Source organism: Tenrec ecaudatus, chromosome 2, assembly GCF_050624435.1.
Source record: "Tenrec ecaudatus isolate mTenEca1 chromosome 2, mTenEca1.hap1, whole genome shotgun sequence".
Taxonomy (NCBI): domain Eukaryota; kingdom Metazoa; phylum Chordata; class Mammalia; order Afrosoricida; family Tenrecidae; genus Tenrec; species Tenrec ecaudatus.
In genome coordinates, this window is record NC_134531.1 from 186,092,608 (window position 1) to 186,115,878 (window position 23,271).

The window sequence follows — 23,271 nt, forward strand, 5'->3', positions numbered from 1 at the left end:
TTTGAACAATGACTACATAGTTGATGACTAATAGTTCACTTTTCTTTATTTTATTTTTTCCAAGTGTGGTAGTGGTGTGTAGTCACTTTTGAAATACGTATCTTTAGATTTACAGAGAAATGGTATGTCTCGGATTTGCTTCAAAGGGGTCCAGTCCTGGGGGAGGCTTGTGGGACATGAACAGAGAAGCAGCAAGATTGGTTGGCTTTGAGTTGGCAAGTGACAACACTGGCTTCTAAGGATACAAAACACTCTGCTTTGGGATATAGTAGGAGATCTTCAAGAAAAAAGGACAAGAGAACATGCCTTGGTTATAGCTAACGATAGGCACTGCTTTGTGCTTCTGGCTCACTGATGTGTGCTTTAGTGTTAACTAACAATAATCAGTATTACACTTTTCTGTATTTTTCCATTTTCTAGCACATGTTCTTAGGCTCCTCCCTAAATATGCTCCTCCGAGAACCGCTGGGGCCTCGTGGCTCAGGTGTTGCTGGGTAGCACATGCTCCTGGTCACTGCAAACAAGCTGCACTTTCAGTTAGGAGCGGAGGAGCAGGTCTGAGTCGACAACGCATTGCGATTGCCCTGCACCGTCCAGACTGTTCCGGCTCATAGCCGTCCTCTGCACAGCAGAACGAACACGGCCCAGGCCTGCCCTCCTCGCAGTTGTCCTGAGGGGTGAGCCGAGCGATGCAGCCACTGAATCAACCCACCTTGTTCAATAGCTACTCTTTGCCGCTGCCGCGCTGTAATAAACGTCTCCAGCAAGAGTTGGGAGGAACCTATTTTAACAGTGCTTCGTTGCCAAAGCGACTCAAAACCCTTCTAGTTCCGTGGCAGAATTCTCTCTTCTGTCCCATAAATAGACTCTCACTCAGAACGTTTGGTCTTAGAGAGGAGCAGGATGAACGTGAAGGAAGGCTCGTTTCTGTGGCACCTCTACCTGGACAAAGTCTACTGCTTGTTATCCGTGAGAAATGCGAAGGCCTTGCTGGACTATTTCCACCTTCTCGACGTGCACCACAACAACACCCTCAACGGTCAGTCTTCCCCCCTGTCCACCGGCTCTTCGTGCGTGGGCAGGTACACCTGGCACGACCTGTACACCATTTGGGTCACACACATTCGTTTCAGCTTCCTCCTGAGCCACAGGGAGAAGTGGCCAATCGAGAGCTGAGACGCCGTAGTTGAGCAGGGCGGTGGGGGTCACCGGCTCTGGGTTCAGGCAGCCTGTGCCTGAATCTCGGCTCCATTGTTCCTGGGGGATCTGGAGCACGTGAAAGCTCGTTTTCCTCATTTGTAAAATGAGACTTCTCATCATGGAGTCCTTGTCTACCTCTTAAACATGAGGCTTACATAAGATATTGCGTGGGAAAAGCTTAGCGCTTCATCAAGATTCAATACGTGTGTGTTATGACAGTTAGTGATTTCCCTGTGCAGGGCCTCGGGCATGAACTGGGGCCCCTCAGCAGGACTTGATTTCCCATCCGTGAGGGGTTTGGGTCAGAGGGTCTGTAAGGCTTCTTCTAATTCTTGCTACTTGTAAGTGACCCCAAAAATATCGCAGCTCTAGGAGCCCAGGTGGTGGTGTTGGGTAAATGGTGGAGTGCTTGTTAACCAGGAGGTCAGTAGTTCAAACCCACCAGCAGCATCATGGCAGAAAGATGAGGCGGTCTGCTTGGATTCACCTGCATGGCAGTGGGTTTTGAGTTGGATTAGTTCACAACCAGTCACAGATTTTAAGTTATCATATCTTAGAATATTCTAGGTTCTTTTTCGCCTGCAGGAGCCCGTGAGTTGGAATGGATACGACAGTGGTAGCTTTGGGTTGGGGTTTTGTCTGGTGATTCATTCTGACCTTAACAAAATGAGTGTCCTTTGTGAGTCTCGGCTTGTTTTTTGTTTTGTACACAAATATTTTCAAAAGAGTCCAGAAGAAAACGAAAAACAAGAGGCCACCTCCTCATACTTTCAGGCCTCAGCCTTGCTCTTGGCAGATGGATTCACATTTGGTCTGTCAGCATGTCTTGGAGGGAACCCCACCCTAGGCAGCTGCAGGGCGCCTCACTGTAAATAGCCAGGTTGGGGCTGACACCCAGGCTTTCAGACCCCAGATTGTCTCACTGGGAAGTCTGTTGAGAAGACTCTGATCTATCCAGGGATCAACCGCTCCCCCAGGGTGCAGCTCTCTAAGAAGTGAGATCATGCCCATGGCTCTTGATCACCCTGAAGTGAGTCACAGCCCCCAGAAACCCCCAGGGGCAGCTCTACTCTGCCCTCTAGGGTCAGTCTGAGTCCGAATCAAGTGGATGGCAGCGGAGTTGATTTTTAGACGCACTGTAAGGCTCTGGTGGTGCTGCTGACTAAGCCCTGGACTAACACCCACAAGGTCCGTAGAAATAAACACCCCCTGAGATGAGGGGGTTCCCATAAAGATTTCCAGCTTTGGAAACCCTTTGTCGATCCAACTCGGTGGCAGTGGGTGCTAAGCCCTGTCTGTCTGTGGTGCTGTGGCAGCTGGTATATCGCTATGGTGTGGGAAGCTTGCCACTAGATTGCAAATGCCAGCAGGGCCACGAGGTTTCAGGACAGCTTCCGGACAAAGAAGAAAGCTGTGGGAATCTTCGCCCAAAAATTAAGCCAATGAAACCCTGTGACCCACCACAGAATTTTGTCTGGTAGAGCACTGGAAGAGGAGCCCCTGGGCTGGAAGGCACTGCCAAGACACCGGGCTGCAACGACCGACGTGCGCACATTCCGTTGTCAAGACGGCAACGTTCCATGGGGGTTGCCATGAGCTGGAGCTCACAGCACAGACGACAGCACGGAAGGCCCTCAAGGAGATGGATTGACACAGGCTGTCACCACGGGCTAGGGCCCAGATAGGACCTCTCCAGAGGCAGGCACAGCACCGGGCAGTGTTTCGTTCTACTGTGCACAGGGTCGCTGCAAATCAGAACCGAGCACTCAACAACAACACCATCACCACACTTACAAGGGTCCCAAGTAGCCACCCCACAAACACCCCTCACTGTGAGTGTGCCCTGTTCTTTCCAGGTGCTCACCCACAGTGGGGCACAGAGAAGGAACATCGGTAGGCCATCAGAAGCCCCCCAGAGTGCTTTTGTGCCCACTGGCTCAGGGGCTCGTGGCTATCTTCAGCTGGGACCCCAAGTTACACAGCTGTGTTTAGGGTGAGTTCTTCAGTGGAGCCATATCTTACGCAGGAGATTGTTTCCAGACTGGAAGGGTGCAGGGAAACCGCATGTGGACAGTTAAAGAATCATCCCAAAGATTCATCCGTCTCCGTCAGCACTTCTCCAACTGTATGGCTTTGCCCAGACCCTTGTGGGTCACATGAACATACAGATTCTAATTCTGGATGCGTAGGGGCTCTGAGAGCCTGCTTTTCTAACTAGCTCCCAGCTGGTGCAGATGCGGTTGGGAACCCCCTTCAGTGGCCCTACACCGACAGTATGTATGTCTCTTCCATCTTATGCCCACTGAGGCCCAGTTGAACGGAATGTTGGGCACTTTTCCTGTGTTTTGAATTAAAGCGTGCCCCCCACGCTGAATGCATTTAGTGAATACAGACTGATTGATGCACAGGGAGAAGGGCCCCTGGCGGCCTGGTGATTTACAAGCTGGGCTGCTAACCACACAATCCTAGAGTTAAGCCCACCAGCCGTTCCGCAGGAGGAAGATGCTTCTGCTCTCCTAAGGTTACAGTCTCGGCACCAGCTGCGAGCACAGGCCGAGCGGGCACACTGACCAAGGCCTCCAAGGGGCCCAAGTGTGACAAGACCTTGTACTTTGCCGAGAAGATGAGCTCCCTGTGCAAGACTGGCATAAATTCTGTCTCCGGTGTGAGCGCTGTAACAAGACATTGACACCAGGTGGCCACAGTGAGCAGACGGGGAAACCCTTCTGCCATAAGCCTAGCTACATGCCGCCCTGTTTGGGGCCAAAGGTGTGAGCATCGGGGGAGACCTTTCCTACATCTATGAAAAGGCCCAGCAGAGGGGCTCCAAGTCTCCGGTCCTGTTGAGGTCCCCGTGGCCCGTGATGAGGCTCGGAAGGCCAGTCCCCGACCCAAGGGGCTCAGCAAAGCTTCCAGAAAGCTCCCAGCATCACAACTTTTCACTGGTGAGCCAACAAGTGTCCTTGCTGCAACAAGAGGGTCTACTTTGCGGAGAAAGAAGGTGACATCTCTGGGCAAGGGCTGGCACTAGCCATGCCTGCTGACCCCCCCCCCCCCGGTGGGTGGGCACGTGGAGCACGATGACCACAAGCCCTGCTGGGGAATTCTCTTGGGACTCAAGGACATGAACACAGGGGCGGTGGGGAGCTACATCTACAACCGGAACCCGAAGGCAAATTCCAGCCCTAGGCACCACCTACCTCTGCCCTGACTGCTGGCCTACTGCCCCGCTCCCTGGGGGATGCCCAGCGAGGGCTACTTGCAGACCAAAGCACCAGAGTTGTGGGGAAGGACTCCTGGTGCTATCTACCGATGAGGCCCATGTACCCCCCATGAGCTGTCACCCCATGTCTCTGTGGGTCTCCCCATATATATTGAACATCTGTCCTCCAATATCCCACAGATATGCCCCATGCCCCCACATATCCGTGCCCATCTGTCTCTGTGTGTCCCCATGCATCCTCTTGTCTCCTGTGTCCTCCACCTGGTCTCTCAGAGATGGTCTCTCCTCCTCCTTCCCCTGTTGCCCCCGAGTTATGCTAATTGAGCTATGATCTCACAGTGCCTGTGGGCACGCCCTCGCTCAGCACACACGGCCCCACAGCCTTCACATGGCAGACACCACACAGTCGATAAAGAGTTTGAGAATTCCCCCCACCTCAAAAAAAGGGGACAGTCTCAGGAATCCCCAGGGGCTGTTCTACTCTGCCTTAAAGGGTTGCTGAGTCGGAATCACCTCGAGGGCGGTAGGTTTGTTTCTGAAATGTCCAAAAGAGGTGGGAGAGCACAGGCTGTGGCATCAGAAAGACCCACCTTTGAGCCCCAGCTCTGCGTCTCACGATGGGAGGTAGATCTGTCTCGCAGAGCGGGGGTCCCCACATCAACAGTATCCATCTCTGGAAGTTAGAATCTCAGAGCCATGCAAAGTGTCCCGAGCCAGAATATCTATGTTCACGACACTGAGAAGTGCTGACATGTGCTCGTTGGTATCTGGGACTTACAATAAACGGGAGAGTGGTGACACAGTGGTGAAACCACTCGGTAGCTAACCAAAAGGCGGGTGGTTCAATCCCCGCCCCGCCAGCTGCTCCGTGGAGAAATGATGTGGCAGTCTGCTCCTGTCACAATTCTACAGCCTTTGGAGCCGCCGCACAGGCGCAGTTCTCTTCTGCCCCGAGGTCGCTGGTGGTCACGGCTGGGTTTGGTCTGTATTATAAAGGGGATGTTGGGATGCCAGTGTCCGAGGTGATAGGGCATTTAAAGTGCTTGCGAGATCAGGCTTTCAATAATGTTAGTTCCCTTCTCCCATGGCATTTCTTTGTATTTTTACAAACTTGAGGAATATCGATGCTTTCATAGAAGAGGAATGAAGTTTTTTTTAAGTTCTCTTTAAGTTTTAATTAAGAGGGAGACAAGGGGAGCGAGTAACGATGCGTCCAAGAATGCAGACAATGTTCTCATGCCGATTGTGGTGACGAGTGTCCAAGTCTTGGCGAGGTGAGTGAGCCCCTGAATCGTATGGTATGCGAAACCTACGCCATCAAATCCATTCTGCATCCTGGCAATGCATGGGATCAGGGTGGAATTGTGCTCCACGGGGCTTTTTTTTGGGGGGGGGGTGTTGAGGGGGTGTTTTTTAAGTATTGTGAATTGGTGGAGGCTTACAGAGCAGACGTCTCCCATTCAACAGCTCATCCACAGTTTGTTTCATTTCACGGACTGCAATCTCCACCAGGGCACCCCACACACCCCACACTCCTCTGTGTGCCCTGTTCCCATCCCTCCTTCCTAACCCTTCTAAACTCGGTCCATGGGCAGACGTCAGACGACTGGTTGTGCTAAGGGGAGCACATCTCCTAGTGTGATCTTCCCCTTGTCGTCGATTGTTTGATTGAAAATGGAACAAGGGCGGGGGGTGGGGTGGGGAAGAGTTCAGCTCCAGACCTGAAGAATGATGAAGGGCCATCATCTCAGGGGTTCCCCTGGTCTCTATGCAACCAGGAAGCCTGCTCCGTAGGATGTTGAATTGTGTTTCACATCTGCCTCCCACTTTCTACAGGACCTTCTACTGTGATCCCTTTTGGAATACTTGGTAGCGGTCGCTGGGCACCATCTATCTGGTTGTTCTGGTCTTGGGGTCGTGGAAGCTGATGTGTGTTTAGTGCACTGGGCCCCTGTATTGTTTCCACGGGTCTTTAATTTTCGTTATTCTTCCTCCAATCAGTGAGTAACCATGAGATGCACAGTTTCTGAAGACTCTATAGACACCACTCACCTAAGCAGTATCTAGAGCATCGCCTTGGGAAGCATGCTATGCCAATAGGCCTTGGTGTCTCCTGAGGCTTCTCAAGGTGTTGGGTTATATCTAAGAAGATAAATACACATGTAGACATAGATAAATACACATGTAGACATAGCCCCATATCCTCTATAGACCCCCACTCTTCTATAGGGCTTTTCAATAGCTAAAAGTTTTTGAAAGTAGGTTGCCAGGCCTCTCTTTTGAGGCACCTCTGGGTGAACTTGAACCACCAACCTTTTATTTAGTAGCTGAGTGCTTCTTACTGTTTGTACCACCCAGGGCAAGGTGCAGGCCGAGTCTGAAACTGTCTAAGGAAGTGTCGTAGGAGGCTAGAGAATTAAGCTCTCCTTCCTAGTGGATAAGGGATGGGGCTGGTAACCACAGGCCAGAAGTTTGAATTTATCAGTTGTTCCCAGGAAGAACATGAGGCATTCCCTCCCATAAAGAGTTACAGTCTTTGGAAACTCACAAAGTCAGTTCTACCCTGTCCTATAGGGTCGCTATGAGTTGGCATCCATTGATGACTGTAAATTTGGTTTTAGTTTTCTGTACACAGCTTGATCTGTTGGTTCCCACCTGGCATGGTATCAGGTATCATGTATGCACATCTGTCTGCTCCAGCCATGTGAGCAGGGTCAGGACCCAAGCCCAGTTACTATCTCATCCTCCACAGCACCTAGCAGTGCTTTCCCACGGAGCTCAAGGGTAATGAATATTGGAAACTCATCAAACCCAAACCTACTGCCATCCAGCCGATGCCAACTCATAGCCACTCTACCTGGGGCTTCAGAGTCGTGCATCTTCACGGGAGCAGCCAGCCTCACCTCTGTCTCTCAGAGCGGCTTAGCAGCCCAGCACCGACCTGACGCTGCCCCCAGTGCTCCTATGGAGTTGGAGAGAGGTGGGGGAAATGCTTGCCGTCATGAAGGGTGTAGTACCAAAGCCAGAAACCAAAGCCTTTCCAGGTCAGTGAGCTTTCAAAATTACTGCCACATCTGTAGCTTCCAAGGAGCCCAGGTGGCGCAGTGATTAAGTGCTCGAACCCAAGGTTTGCTGCTAGAATGCGCACCAGCAGCTCCCGGGGAGTTCCAGGAGCCCCGATTGGGCAGTTCTGTGGTGTCGCCCAGGGTCACAAGGAGTAGGAATCAACCCAATGGCACCCAGCAACAAGGTGCTTCACATGTTCACAGGGTGGCTTCAGAACAACCACCTTCTCACCTCCCCCTTTACAGATGTGCTGTTCTTTCACTTCCTCCATCACGTGACAAACCTGACGCGGTCACAGATCATGAAGACTTTTGACATGCTAGACTGGAACGCTTCGGGCGAGGTCAACTTTGACCAGTTCTACATGTTGATCTGTATACTGTTGGCGCACCAGGCAAGTACCCAGTGGGGGTCTGGAGCAGAGGGCAAGCGCTTGGCTGCCACCAACGTTGGGCTCACGGTAGCACTGAAGGAAGAAGGCAGCCCAACTTTTCCTCCTTTTCACTCAAAACTAGAGGAAGAAAACACCGGAGACTCAAGTCGGTTCCCAAATCATCCGTCCATCCCCTAGAAATACTCCACACCATCGACTCCGCCTCTGCCCTCGGCCCATCTCCAGGCCTCCCACAAAGCGTCCCTATCTAAAGCCCGCCCTCGTGTGGGCAGGGCCCCGCTTGGCTTCTCTTCGGTTTGTCTGATGATCCTCTGAGGTCATCTCACGTGCCTTCTTCCCTTCTCTCAGTGAGTTCTCTGAAGGGGTGCATGACAATGACGGTGGGGAGACAGGCTCTTTGTGAATTCCTGCCTTATGTTAGCCCCCCTTTTAGGGTCAGACCTAGTCACCTGTTGCCCACTCCATGAGGACAGGGACCTTGTTCAGCCATGATGCCTCACGGGGTGATTTCACTGAAAAAACTAAGGACCTGCACAGAGGGGACTCGGGTCCCATGTGACAGCATCAATTACTCCAGAGGGAAGGATGCTCCCCTTGAATGCAGACGCTACAGCAGGGCTTGCTGCACTGGGGACAGAATCCTATCCACCTTTTAGCTTCTACGATCATGCCTCTTGCCTCTCTAGGAAGTGCATGAGTGAGGATGAGTCTTGGAGGAACTTGCTCAGAAAATGGTGCCCACAGCACTCACGTCTCGCTCTCTCTCAAAACAGAATCATTTGAAAGAGCAATTTCTTTATCGCCACTCCCGGCCGATCTTTGAGCTGCTTGACTTGGATGGGGACCTGAAACTTGGCCCGCAAGACTTCCAGTTATTCAGCTTTCTCTTTGACATTAAAAAACAAAAACTCAAACAGCTCTATGAAGAATTTGACTTCACCGGTGACCATGTGAGTGGAGTCGCGGAAAGGGGCAGGCGGCCTCTCAGCACCGAAGCGGAGGGCTGGGTCTTGCTAACCACAGTGGGGAAGGGAGAGGAGGGCAGGAGAAACTATCAAGTGGGTACACTGCGCAAGGCCAAGGTCAGAAGGAGCCCTGTGGGGGGTGGAGGGGCAATGGGAAAGTATTTGGCTGCTCACTGAAAAATTACAACCTTGGAAACCCTATGGGACAGTTCCACTCTGTCCTACAAGGTTGCTATGAATCAGCGTCTCCTCGATTTATAGGCCCATAGAGATGAGACTGAACACAAAGTGCGGGTACATGATGAGAGAAATGCAGAAGTGCCCAGAAGGAATATAGTGATAATTTGGTTGTCGAATGGGTCCAAGCTAGAACTTTCCACGATGTGAATGGCTAAGATAAATAAAAAATCATAACTGCTTGATAGTGGAACTGAAAATCTGACTTGAAAAACCTGTCCGGGCCGAGAGTGAGGCCCATGTCCTGGCTTCCCACAGGCACACGGAGCGACGCTTCAGTCTAAGTGACGCCCAGACAGCCTATAGTGCTTTGTGAGTGCACAGAAGCACTCCTCATCACGCGTCTTCTTATTCCTGGCGCTTTATTTGTGTAAAATGTAATCGTTTAATTTACTGTATCGTTTTGATATTTAATGTACTATATTTGTTGGATTTAGATGTTTTAGGGGTATTTCCACAACCCAGGCCTGTTAACTTTGTGTTCAAGTCCTGGAAAAACAGAGGTGCAGCTCTCAGCGTTGTTAGTGTTCAAGTCAAACACGACTGGAATGAACTGAGTGCGACACAAGGTATCACTGCCTATTAACACGGCGGCAGTGGGTGTCGGGGTGTCAGAGGTGCCGAGGGGCCGACAGGAAAGGGTCATGATGGGGTAAGAGCTATGAGGAAGGCAGTGAATCCTCTCAGGTTGATCGAGTCCATCCTGGGAAAGCAAGTGGGAGCCAAAGCTGACAAGGACACCCTTGAAAGGCCTCAGAGGCCAGCTGCAAGTGTCCACACTTGGCCAGCACAGGAGTAAGAAAGTGACCCTTGGTTCCCTTGGAGCCTGTACTATTTCCCCACTGTTCCTTGGTATTCGACTACAATCATGTCCTTATCGACCAGGCTGCTTCAAGTTTCCAAAGGTCTCCATGGGAAATGACTATAATTTGCTATTATCTGAAGCAAAGTATTAAATCCTCCCTGAAATGATTTTTCTTTGTCTTTCTACACAAGCATATCAATTACAAGGAGTTTAAGCTGTTTACTATCTTCTCCGTTGACAAATACCAAGAGAGGCAAAAAGCTGAGAAAGAGAAAGCGACAGAGAAAGTGAAGGAGAAAGAGAAAGAGAAAGCCAAAGCCAAAGCCAAAGCCAAAGCTAAAGCCAAAGCCAAAGAGAAGGAGAAAGAGAAAGAGGAGAAAACGAAAGAGATGAAGTCTAAGCCCAAAAAGCAAATGCCTCACGAAACCAAGCTTTTCCAAAAGGCTGGTCTTGGGAAAAAGACATTGGGAAGTACCAAATAAAATGAACATTGTTAACCCCGGTCTATCGTGAACTTAGAACAATAAACCTAGGCTGTCCTGCTGCTGAGTTTTACTTACGGAGAGACCACGTGAGTGCTCTTTACACCAGCGGCTTCTCTACTGACCTCAGAATCCACTGGGGACAACCTTGTTTACATGTCCTGCCTCAGTTGCTCTTTTCCAGATCAAATCTGTTCCTTAGGTCTCTGATTACCCCAATATTTACCAATACTTATGACTTTTCAATTCGTTTCTCGTGACCCAAGACCCTCAGTGTCTTCCCCATGCTTCCAGTCCTTGGGTGGAGACCCCTGGGTGGCAGGAAAGCCAGAGTGGCTGGCAGTGAAGACCCTCTGATCATAAAGGAGAGAGAAGGATACGGATGTGGGGCTAATGCTCATTCTAGAACCCGAGTTACTCTCCGATGAACTAACTGCCTACGAACTATACCAAATGTCCCAGGGTCAGAGAAGTACTGTATGTCCTTTTGTGTGATAGCGCCTTGATTTTTTGTTTCTTTTGGCACAAGACCATGATTCCTCCCTGGCTCTTTCATATGAGCGATAACCATCATTGGCTGCATGATTGGTAGGGTGGCTGGCTTACATCTCTAGCTTCATTTAGCCTTGCAACTCTGCCAAGTAGGTGTTCTGAATCTCGATTACAGAGAGGGGAAATTGAGGCCAGCAGAGACTAAGCACTTCATCCAGAAATACCTAACTTACTAGCGGGAGAGTCAAGATTCACGTGTGAGGTTCATGGCACACCTTAGCTTATAAGCAGGGAGCTGAGTAACGCACTCCAGTCAGCATCAGTTCACCTAAGTCTTAAGCTGGTATTTCCTCACTGCCATCGAGTCAATGCTGACATAGAGTGACCCTATAGGGCAGGGGAGAACTGTCCTTAAGGGTTTGAGGCTGTAATGCCTCATGGGAGGGCATGGCTCAGAAATCCCTCTTGCGACATGCTGATTTATTTCCTTTGACTCTAAATTTCTGAGGAACAAATTAGGGGACGAGAGAGACATCACGCTATAAAAATCATAGAGGCCTCATGGAAAACCTCCTCCTAGGTGTAGATTCTTCTGAAGCCATGTTTCCATCTAAGCCTCCCCCCAAAACAACCCGTGTGCTTTTCAAGTGACATCATCCAAATGGCAACTTTGGCATGCTTAAGGGACTTGAATTGTGTTCCATTTACATGTTCTTTGCATTCAGGGCATAAAAAGCCTGAGGGGGCAAGATCAGGCCTGTAAGGGGGATGGGTCGTTTCCGATGGAATTCTCATAGGACAGTCTTTGCTCCCCTTGAGGAATGAGTAGGTACACTGTCTTGGAGAGAATTCCCGGGCTTCAGTTTCCTGGCTTTTTGCTCACCAGTACAATCTCTCGCCCTCAGAAAAACGTCTTCTTAAGGAAGGCCCCACGCTCATCTGGTGTCCTTGGACAAAGTCTATCAGTACTCGTTTGGAATCCCCCCAAAGCCACCATCACCTCCTGAGCTACCTCTGCCGGGAGCCCACCTGGCCCTCGGCCCTCTCGGGAGGGCGGCACTGTTGTGAGGTGCGGAAGTGAGCAGGGTTATGACGGAGAGGACTTGTCTGCAGCCACCGCTGGTTTAGAGACATTTTAAATCCTGCTTGGCTGGAGTGTGCTGCTGTGCACGAATGGACCGGAACCCGAGGAGCAATAGACGTTCATCTATTCACTTACCTCTGGACAACACACGTCCCAGAGAACCCAAGGTGACGTCGTCGAATCAGTCATTCGTCACTACAGTACCCCGTAACAAAAATCAGGTTGGATTACATTTTTGTGTGTGCACCACAGATCCGACCAGTATTGCTTATCTAAGACTGTCATTCATGTGAAGGGAGATGTTTAATCGCAATCGTGTTCGATAATCACAGCAAAGACTTTACCCCTTCTCCCATGTGCATTGTCCAAACTGAAGGGAGCTAACAACAACAATAACAAAAAAGAACCCAGGCCACACCTAATTCCCTCTGCTCTCTGGCTTGCTCACAGAAGCAGTGATGTCTGTCTCCTGGGACTGTGTGAAGACAAACAGATGCTGCAGGACCTCTTACTTAGAGCAGGTCACTACCCTTCCACTGCTGAGGTGACATTTGCAGTTAGGTTCTGAGGATCATTGGCCCTCTGCCAGTAGGTAGAGAGAACAGGGCACCTACAGGGCGTTGTTGTGACAGGCATCCAATCTGGCTGGGAGTCCTCTGCCAAGCTCTCTGCTTCGCTGGATGACCGTGGCGTTAGGATCTGGTGTGGTTCGGGGAAGAGAATCTAGAGGACTTATAGATAGCATCTGTCTCTTGTTTTCCAAGGGGGATGAGGCTCCTGAGATCCATGGAAGCCATATATATGGCTTTCTTTCTTCTTCTCAGATTTGTTATTAAAGATTGCAGGAGGGGGCAGGCAAGGAAGGCTCATCACAGGTAACAAGCATAAACTCAGAATCCCAATTCTGACCCAGTGGTCCTATAGGGTGGAGTGGACCTGCACCACCGGGTTTCTGAGGCTGAAGTTTCACGCAGACTGCATGGTGGCTGGTGGGGTCAAACCACCCTTTACGTTAGGAGAGGTGCACTTGAACCACACCAGCAGGGCTCCTTAGGAACAGGTATGAACACCAAACTCACCATCATTGAGTTGATGCTGACTCTTTCAGAGACCCTATAGGCTAGGTAGAAGTGCCCTGTACATTTCTGGGACTGATGAACTCTTTATAGGAGTAGAAAGCCCCATCTTTCTCCCAAGGGATATCTGGTGGGTTCGAACTGCTGATCTTTCAGTTAGCAGTCCGATGTGTAATCAATACGGCACAAGGGATCTTCAGTAACCAGTAGACATTCACATGGGCCACATAAATTAATCTTTCCCCCCACTTTTTTCATAAATTAATCTTAAGCTACATCTGATGACAGAAGTTTCAGGAACTAGCAAGTGGTCTAGTCACCCCACTCTGTGTGAGTTTCTAGAGGTGTCATAAGGAATTACTGCAGACGGGGTGGTATAAAACAGACCCATTCCCACAGCTCTGGAAGTCAGAAGAGCAGGGTCCCTCCCAGCCTCGGCCACCTGCTGGCAGTCTGAGCGATGTTCTGGCGTGTAGGTGGCGTGGCTCTGACCTATACCTCCGTCCTCACACCACTGGTGTTTTGCATCTGATTGTATCTGCCCTGAACTCTCCCTCTCCTGACTCATTGGGATTAGGGTCCAAACGACTCCTTTTCACTTGGTTACATCTGCAAAGAATGTCTTTCCAAATAAGGTCACACTGACAGGTTCTGGGTAGATGTGCATTTGGGGGCTGCGGCGATGGTGGGGCACTATTTAACCCTGCATCCCTCTCTGGAAGTCCATCAAGTGAGTATAAAATGGATCATGAACCAACTATCAGATTCAGAGAATGATGCTTTGTACGAGCATCTTCATAAACTGGAGGGGGTGGGGTGTTTTCCGTGATGATCAGGAACATTAGTTTTGATGGCCCCAAGCAGAAATTCAGCTTAAAAACTGTAACATAATTGGACCTATAAAGCGTTAATTCTCTGAGGCTAGTACAACTGAGAAAACCATGTGTGTCTACTTCAGGACTTCTCTCCTTCAACGTGCTAACGTGAGACTATCTGGTATGCTGCTTCTATCCCTAGCACTAATGCTTCAGAGGGAGCATGCAAATCAGGTGCAGGCGAGTGACTCGGGCATTGGTCCGTCCTGCCACTCTGCTGGGCATAAAGAGGGCGGCGTCTCAGAAGCAGGACAGCAGTGCCACAACTGTCCATAAAGAAGAGCTGTTGGCCGAGCACAGGCCAGGTCCCTGCCTGAAGAGCAGAGGCCCCAAAGGCTTGCCGCACCAAAACCATGAGACAGCGCGGAGGAGCTGTCCAGTGGCCGAGAGGTGGACACCCAGGACCACAGAACGAGGAAGACTGTCTTGCAGAGTGGGGTGCCTTTTGTTTTCTAGCGCACGAATCCAAGCAGGGCGGAGGCTGAGAGCCAGAGAAAGACATGCCTGCTGACAAGGCTAGGAAGGGACACCTCAAACAGGACTGCTTTCTGAACGCTGCTTTATCCCGATTTGTAACCTGTAAACTTCCCTAATAAACTCCACAACCACGAGTATGGAGAGTTCTTTGTGGCTACTGCCACCGGGGGCAGACCCCACCGGAGAAGTAAGGGTAGTGGAAGGATGGCTGGTACGTGAACAGGCTAAAGGAGGGTGGAAGCAAGTTGGTGTGGACTAGGAGTCTCCTTCTCCCTTGTATAGTGGTCAGAGGCCAGACTTCACCTCCATGCCATTTCTCACTCAATTATGTTGATAAAAGTGTGTACGTTTGCATGTAGATGGCTTCAACTTATGTCCACTGTGAGTTCATCTACTACAATATGCTTTTAAGTGTCAAGCTTAGACCATGTACATTAAGGTATATTTTAGATGGTCATAATACACTAAGCACATTAGAATTTCCTGGTCAACAAGCTGTGCACTAGTAGAGGAATGGCATGCTGACTGAAACACCTATTTGCCCTACTACATCCTGGCCTAGGGCCCCTGGATGGGCTCTTCCAATTTGTCATCAACATTAAGGGAAGAATTTGGTGGCAAGTGAAAAAATTTCTCACTGGTTTTTAGCTCTCATGTATTAGCACTTGTGAAGTCTCATGCCACAGATAAAGACTAGACAAAGCCAGATCCACTATGCTGACAACAGCCGAGACAGGCATGCCATGCAGTAAACAGTGTGGGGGCCTTATCTGAGGTCCTCTGGCTACACAAGGGAAAGGGACCATCCAAGTCCGCAGTGCCCAAACCTATTGCCCTGAGCCATCAGACATGCCTCCACCCTCTCTCCTCTACCCTCTTCTGATTCCAACCTCTCCTCCAGCAGGCAAGCCTCCAGTCCTTAGTCTCTCAGCCACTCTGTGGACCAGGAAGCCTGCCTTGCTGCTCTGCCTCACCATTCTCGTCTGCTCTTCTGTTCTTCCGCAAGGTCTCCTTGCCTGGCTCCTTTGACCTGTCCTGTGTTCTCCATGGCACGGCCTCTGCTCTTCGTCTCTGCTCTTTTGGAATGGGATCTTGAACTGCTCCTTAGGTAGCTTATTTTCCTTGATGGTCCTTGGAATTCTCTCTGTCCCTCTTTGAGATAGCTCATTCTTACACCCAGGGGATTGGCAACAAAATCTAACCAATCTCTTCTACTAGTTTCACACACTATTTGCATAGTTCTACTCTATCATTTGGTGGATGTTAAGAGACATCGGTAGAGTAGTAAGAAACTTCATGTCACCTTAATTATGAACTGACACAGGGGCTACACAATGGTCTCAAACACAAGTGCAGTTGTGAAGATGGCACAGGACCTGGCAGTGTTTTGTTATTGAATGTAGGGCTGCTATGCGTAGGAACTGCTTTGATGGTACCTAACAACGTATTTGCCCACCTGAGCAGCCCCAACAGAACAGAGATTGTGGGCTAAAGTGATTACAAGAGACTCAAATGGAAATCACAGGAAACAGGCTGTTTTTCCCGCTCTTATCCATAAATAAAATGTCAAATCATACTTCTGAGCTGGGAGGTACACACAAGATAATTTGGCCACATACAAAGAAAGGATCATTGAAAAATACACTGCTTTAGAAACACCATAAAACAAAGGTGCCCTTATACCACCTTTGGAGAAGGTGAGACAGATAGGGAACTTAGTAAGTTGTGTAAGTAAAACTTGATTTTGCTTGGATCTACAGTGTGGTAGTTATGTAATCTGTTAATTTGAGACTCAAGAATGAAGGGGTGGAGTTTAGCCTGCCAATCAGGTCACAGCTTGAGGACCTCATTTGGAGGCAATAAGGAAATAAAAAGCTCATTGGAGGCGGGACACAAACTCACTCCCTGGGAGACATTCTAGCTGAGAAGACAAATGGCGCTACGCACTGCCCTGAGCTGGAGGAGCCATGTAGAGACCCCTGCCAGCGCTGAGATGCTTAGACCGCCACTGGATCCACAAGACTTCCCACCCACTGGCCGGTGATCTTCCTGCAGTTCGCATCATTGCATGTGTTTCATGAGTCTGAAGAGGAATTCACACTGGTGTCAGACATATGGGCTAATTTTGGACTTATGAATTGGGCTAGAATGTTTTCTCAATATTTTATTGCTCTTGTATATAAAACTTTCTTATACACATGAGTATCTATGAATTTGCTTCTCTAGTCTACCCAGACTAACACATACAGTTAAATTTTGTGGAAGCAGCAGTCAAGAAATCAAAAGACAATCTGCTGCACAAGACCTTTTAGAGCAGGAATTGAAAAGCAAGAATGTTACTTTGAGGACTAAGGCGTACCTGACCCAAGCCATGGTGTTTTCAATTGCCTCATGTGTATGTGGAAGCTGGACAATGAATAAAGAAGACTGGCTCAGAGTAGCAAGATTAGAAATACCCTAACTACCCAGGAAGAAGGGGCTAGTGTGACTGAGGCCCACCATCTAATGCGATGCTACTCCAGCTGCGAGGAACAGGCAGCTCCGCATCTACTCATATGATCTCCATCTCTAAGAGAAGAGCCAAAGGGCGATAGAAGAGCGTATGTATTTGTGGGAAAGAGTGAGTGGATCGGTGGGTGACTAGACTCACTGCTACCAGTGATTCTGAAAGCGCCGACACTCCAGACAAGCAGCGACAGCAGAACCTGGGAACTTGTAAGGCAATGTTCTTGTGGATAGACAGGTGGAGTCCTTGAGACTACGGCCTTTCAGCTTCCTTCAGGTCTGGACCCCACTGGCTCAATTTCCAGCCAAACAATAAGCAAGCCCAGAAGGGGAATGATACTACTACTGAGATTCACACCTTAGAATAATCAGCCAGCTGAGAGACCAGGGCCGGCAATATCCTAAGGACACAATTCAGCAGATAGGAGGAGTGGAAGCTGCAAACAGGGAGGAGGTGGGACGAGTGGTGTAGCATGGAAGAGACTGCAATGAAGACACCACAAAAAGGTGTGGATGGTTGAGTACACACTGAAGGTCTTCTCTACAAACCTTCACCCACTTCACAATGTAAAAATCAAAAACCAAACAAATGATTCGGCCCCAGCAATGTTTTCATAAGCCTTCCAGGTGGTTCTGAAGCATGCTAGTTTGAGTCATTGAACTAAAGGATCTTCAAGGACACACAGGAAGCTAGTACCAGTGGCTATGGTGGGGGGCTGGGAGGGTTGGAGAAGAAAAGACTTTTCTCACTTTGGTCTGTCTGGATTATTTTACTGCGCACATGTGCCAAGCGTTTGAAGTGGAAAAAAATTCACAAAACTCATCACTTGGATGCAAACGGGGTGATAAATGGCCTGTGCTCCTGAAAACTAGGAACAGTGTTTGGTTCACAGCACAGTTCGGAAGAGACAGAAGGGCCGCCTGGTTGAGCCCCCATGTGTATGCAGCAGGTGGAGCGTTTCTCCCCGTGGCCATGTCTGCTGGGCCCAGCAGAGCCCATGGTCACTGATAATCACCCTGTCACTTAGGGATCGGGTGTTTACAAAGGAGCAAAGCCTTCGCACTTGTCACTGACTGGGGCAGATTAATCTTTTAGAGAGAGAATAACAATCATTGAAAACCCAGAATAAGGCAAAGACAAGAAGAAAAGGTAAACACTTTTTTTTCTTTTTTTAAAAAACCACAAAAACCCTACATACTAAAATTATACACATCAAGTATTGGTCCGATATTACATCAATCTATTTACAAATTAAACAGCACCATGGTTTTTCTCACCTAGGTTAGTTAAACATGACTGTAGATTTTATGATTCAAAATATATGTTCCTTTAAAATAAAATAAACTAAACTCTGGAGACAGCAAACAAAAGCCATCTTGTACCGATGATAGATCATTGACGATACCACCAACTTTACTGCAGAAAAGTAAGCCGGAGCACTTGATTTTTCCAGTTGATAAACTTTGAGATGTTGCCGTTCGTTGCGGCACAAAGGGACAGAAGTGCCGTGTGATGACTGAGGTACCATACAGAGATAGTTCCATCTTCCTACTTCCTGACAGACAAGCTTGCTTTGGGAATAATGCAGCGTCTTCTCTTGGATTCAGATTCAATCTTCAACAAACCTAAGTCAGATATAGCCATAATCTTAAAAAGATTGCATAAAACATGGAAGTAAAGCTCTTAGAAACATGATAAATGATGATGGTAGATATATCTAATTAGGCTGTAGGAAATATAATAGCATCTTAAACATTACATGTAAAGTGATTAGCCATTTCACTTTGCCATCAAAATGAATGGGGCTGGCGTCACATCCAAGTAAGTATGGAAGTTTGATACTGTCCAACTGAGAAGGGCACAGGCGCCTGCTTGCCTCTATGCTTCCATCTCATCAGCCCAGGACTAAAGTGATCGCTTCAGCCTCCGCTCATTTATGGAACCAAACTCTTAAGTAACCTTTAAAAACAAGCCTCCGGATGAAACTCAATTCTGAGCAGCTTTGCTCCTGTCATCATGTAGAGGAATCAGGTTACCTCATGGAGGTTCTGTCTTCTAGTCCACTATGCCGATGGTTCATTTACCTCTTTGCTAGGACAGAAGAGGGGAGAGATGTGCCTGGAGGTAACGCACAGTGGGCAGCACTGAAGCGCAGAGGATGCCTCCCTGTTGCTGTGTAAGTGTCCTCGGTGAGCCATTGCGCATGTAAATTCTGAGTTATGGGTTTTCTCCCCAAAGACTGAAAATAGGTACCATTCTCTCAAGCAGAGAGGTTGGGTCTGTCCTCCCTGCCAACTAGGGAAACGGGTGATTACACTGGTATTCTGTGGTGGAAACGCTGTTTGGCGGCCCAGGGATGATGCATTTGGGGTACAGTTAGTTATGAAAAGTTCTGAACAGACTAGGTAGATCAACGAGGGCATTATATAGTAGTGACCAAAACAAACAGCCTACTGATAGACATTTCCAAACACCCATGCAGCAAAAAGGACAAGATGCTGAGCATCCAATGAGCATCCGAGCTCTGAATGCACTGGCTAAGTTACCGCTGAGTGTTCCAGAGGGCGGCTGCCATCAACAGGATGAAGGCACCAACATTTAGTGAGGCTGTAAATGAGGAGCTCAGTATCGGGGGCCGGAGAAGCAGCACTGAAGCACAACTTGCCATTCCTCTAATCCTTTATGGCTATCAATTAAAGCAGAACGAAAGCAAATCGCACATGCTGCTCTTGCAGGTCCCATTAAAAAACCAAAAACGAAACCCTCAGTTTATAAGTATCACTGATGATTTCTGAAGATTGTATAATTTGACTCCTTAAAAAAAATATTTTGTATTCAAAAGGTGCTAGGTGCTGTTCTTCAGGGACGCACTGTTTTGTTTATAGTGCGAAGTGTTGGGTACTTTGAAATAAATGGTATCTTACTTCTTAATGCCTCTCAAATAAGAAATGTGATTACATGAGTCTCACAGGCTGGCTCTTTGTGTTTTATTAATTATTTTTGTTGGGTCTCCATCACAGATGGAAATTTTCACTGGTCATTCCACAGAACTAAATCAATTCGCAGGGAATTCAGAACAGTGAAAATAAATTTCACGCCATAGAGTAGGAAACGCCGACATGAGCAATCGTAGAAAGGAGCTGGAAGGGCCAGCTCAGTTCTCCACTGGGGTCGGGCTCTGCACAGGTTGGCTCACGATGACCTGCACAACATAGTCCTTTGGGATCTTCAGCTCCTCCAGCTTCATTCTGTCTGTGAGAGGTCTGCCGGAGAAGAACCAGCGCTGACTGGCGGGCTCCACGCCTTCCGCTGCATGCAGCCGCCTCTTCATGTGGAACACCGTGTCTGTGCTGCGGACCACCAGTTTTAGGTCTTTGCCGGTGGAGAGGCGCAAACGGAGCTGACACTCATAACCAGAGTTGGGTGGTGGCTCAGGTATATCCAGAGTCTCTATGTCACTCTTTTCCTCGATCATGTTGATTGGTGGTGCCAAGCAGTAGACTGGAAGCTGATAGCGGTTTCCCAGCTCATCATAGCACTCGGTAAGCGCACCTTCAAAGGGGGGAGGGGGGGGGAGAGATGAGTAAGAGTTTAATCTAAATAAAAGCCTTGTGCATCTATATCTTGAAAACTGCTTACGGCTCTCTTGCCGCAGGTCACTGTAGAGAAAAACACACACAGTTATGCCCATCACTGTCACCAGAGAGGGTCATCAAGGCCCATGTCCAATTTATGAGTGTGTACTTAATTTTAAGTTAACTGGGATCCCAGATTCCTGGCCCTGCCCTGCAACAACATGAATGTTTAGACCAAATCAAAAGGAAATGCAACTGACACCAGGGTATATTTTAAAGAAATGAACCTGCTACCTGTAGGGGAAAGGCAATGCAGAAATGGATCTCTAAGGAGCACTTTCCCTAGTGCCTGGACAGAGGGACCTTGTCTATGGAGAGCACAAGCTGGAAGTGACAAATTTGCCAGCCACCTCGGCTTCCCACTTCTATACCAATCTCATTAGCACAGTTACCACAGAAATGACTGAGGTGTTATATTTACCTCAATTAATTACTCTGCTACAGAGAAGCTACAATTGAGGAGGAAGAACAAGAGGTATAAAGTTTATAATCAGCCAACTCAGAGAAGGAAATGAAGACATTTGTAGTTTTTTTTAAAAGACTAATTTCTTTATAAAGCACAGACAGTGCAGTGTAATGACCAGGGCTTTCCCGTGGGGTGTTAGCACGCTTACTTGCGGAATGCTCCATTTTGGTGTTAATCATCATGTCAATCCTCATTGCAACATTAATGCCAGCTGATGATCAGCTTGGATCAAAGCCATCTACCACATTCAAAACCCTCACGCATAAGGCCAAGGGACCCGGAGAACATCCGCAGTAACAGTTGTGGAGTTCCTGAACCCATCTCTGAGGTCACTGCCAAGGGAGGTAAAACACTAATGAGCAAAGCCTGCTGGTGACCAGGGTGTGACACAGTCACTCATCACCAGGAAGCCCATCCATCACCTCCATCTATCGATTAAAACCACAAAGCATTTGAAAGGAGCCTGGGCAGTCACCAAGGGGCCAATGGGTCGGTCTGAGTCTGTTTTCTTAGTTAACCCAGATGTGCTTGGTGAGTGAAAGCTCAGTCTCCACCATCACCCACATGACTCTCCCTCTTCTTCCCGAGACTGGATGTTACGGGGTGGCCTCTACATTGTCCCTAAAGAACACTGCTAGGGCACTGTAGAGATGATCTAACTCAAACTCAGCAGTGGTCACCAGCAGTTCTCACATCAGTGAACAGCAGACAGCAGGACGGATGCATGTATAAACACAGGTAAAGGTGGTTAAGTGAGCAGCCTGGGTTAGATATGCCATACAGCTGGAGGCAAAGAAGCCTACCAATGTCTTTCAGGTGAACTTATCTGGAGAAGAAGGTAAGAGAAGAGGCAGTTTGTTCTAGATCTTATCACTGGTGTTAACAAAACATTTTCAGGCACATATATCACTGATGTTAGGGATTCAACAGTATCAGTTTTACATTTATGGGTACAATAAATAGTTAAATGATTGTTCCGTGAGAAAAACATTCTCTTAGAGGACTATTCCAAATATTCCAGGAAGAGGACATTCCCAGCTGTGCCACCTTGACTATTCTGTCACTGGACATACTTTTCTCCAACAGCACAACGAAGCATGGCTGCTGCTTCATCTTCACACACTGTGGCCCGTGTGCAATAGCAAGGTGGCAAGAAAAGCAGCTTAAGTGCAGGCAGGGGGGGGGGGGGGGGGCTTGTCTGAACAGCAGCCTGCGTTTTTGCTTCCGAGGTCAAAAACTAGGGCTAGAGGTTGCACCGCAGGTTCTTCGCACAATGGTCAAATGCTCAGCTGTGAACATCTCTGTTCTGGGTGGTTTGAAACACCCCCCGCCCCAGCAGTTTGCGGGAGAAAAGACCAGACCTGGAGATCTGCGTCTGGAATGACAGCCTTAAAATTCTACGGGGCAAAGGGATGGTGTCAGAGCTGAAACTGAGAACACCCAGTTTGCAGAAGGCTAAGGATGATAGCAGGAGCCCAATCCATTCACAGGGTCCCTACAAGGATTGAATCTCTGGTGAGTCCCCTCTGACCATAGGCCAGGGATGTGAGTCGTCTTGCTGTCCTGCAGACAGCGGGGTAGTTGGAGTAGGTTTTTCTGTGTATGAACTCCAGGATAGGTAAAGCTCGAGAGACAGAGGTTGCGTTGATGGCTTCTTGAGGGGTATGGTAAGAAGGGGTATGGGGGAAATGGGGAGCTGATAAAACAAAAGTAAATGTTCTAAAATTCATTGTGGAGGTGATTGTGCAACACTTTGAACTACTGAACCGAATGATATGTGAATTAAATGCCAATAAAAGATTAAAAAAAAGAAATGAAAATTCTATTACTGTGAGTGTGGCGCTATGAGTCCATTCAATGGCAACTCACAACTGCAATACAGTGTCACAAGGGCAGCGCATGCCCATTTCAAAACACACGCTCGTTCTCACAGGCTGGTCTTCCGAGGTCTGAACACTCTCGCCTCATCAGTCGGAACACCAGAGTCCTGCCCACCCTGCCCTTCAGTCCTACAAGTCCAGTCCTTCCGTCATAAATGAGTGAGAGCAGCCCTACTACTGGAAGGCACAACTAGACTGCGTTTCAATCCCCACCCCCCATTGGCTTTAACTTGTTTTAAGCACTTTTATTGTGAATTACGTGGGGTTACAGATCAAATTATTTTTGCATTCAACAACTTTCCCAATTCAGCAGTGACACATTATCTTCCTTTTTTGACAGCATATCTTCTTACTCCAGTCTGATATTATCAATTCTTTACTAAATCGGAGTTCAATGTTTTCGTATTT

The 23,271-nt window shown here is 48.5% G+C and overlaps 2 protein-coding genes and 1 pseudogene across 2 annotated transcripts in view; 2 read left to right on the plus strand and 1 right to left on the minus strand.

Moving 5' to 3' along the window:
* Nucleotides 1-903: 903 nt before the first annotated feature.
* Nucleotides 904-13,669, plus strand: EFCAB9 (EF-hand calcium binding domain 9). The gene is made up of 5 exons (XM_075542725.1): nucleotides 904-1,039; nucleotides 7,735-7,883; nucleotides 8,657-8,833; nucleotides 10,082-10,219; nucleotides 13,625-13,669. Exons 1-5 carry the CDS (start codon nucleotides 904-906, stop codon nucleotides 13,667-13,669), a joined length of 645 nt encoding a protein of 214 aa, XP_075398840.1.
* Nucleotides 2,204-4,411, plus strand: LOC142438929 (cysteine-rich protein 2 pseudogene; annotated as a pseudogene).
* Nucleotides 13,670-18,026: 4,357 nt separating the features above from the next.
* The window catches only part of UBTD2 (ubiquitin domain containing 2), a 79,122-nt gene continuing 73,877 nt past the window's right edge, over nucleotides 18,027-23,271 (minus strand). The window contains exon 3 of the mRNA XM_075541948.1: nucleotides 18,027-20,434. Within this exon, the coding sequence (XP_075398063.1) occupies nucleotides 20,037-20,434 (398 nt within the window). The 3' untranslated portion in view covers nucleotides 18,027-20,036. The remainder of the gene's footprint in view (nucleotides 20,435-23,271) is intronic.

Excerpts from the sequence above, each read along its gene's own strand:
- EFCAB9 (XM_075542725.1), top strand. The coding sequence starts at position 904 with ATGAACGTGAAGGAAGGCTCGTTTCTGTGGCACCTCTACCTGGACAAA. Across the intron at positions 1,040-7,734 it reads CCACAACAACACCCTCAACG|ATGTGCTGTTCTTTCACTTC; the intron begins GTCAGTCTTCCC and ends CCCCCTTTACAG. Across the intron at positions 7,884-8,656 it reads GTATACTGTTGGCGCACCAG|AATCATTTGAAAGAGCAATT; the intron begins GCAAGTACCCAG and ends CTCTCAAAACAG.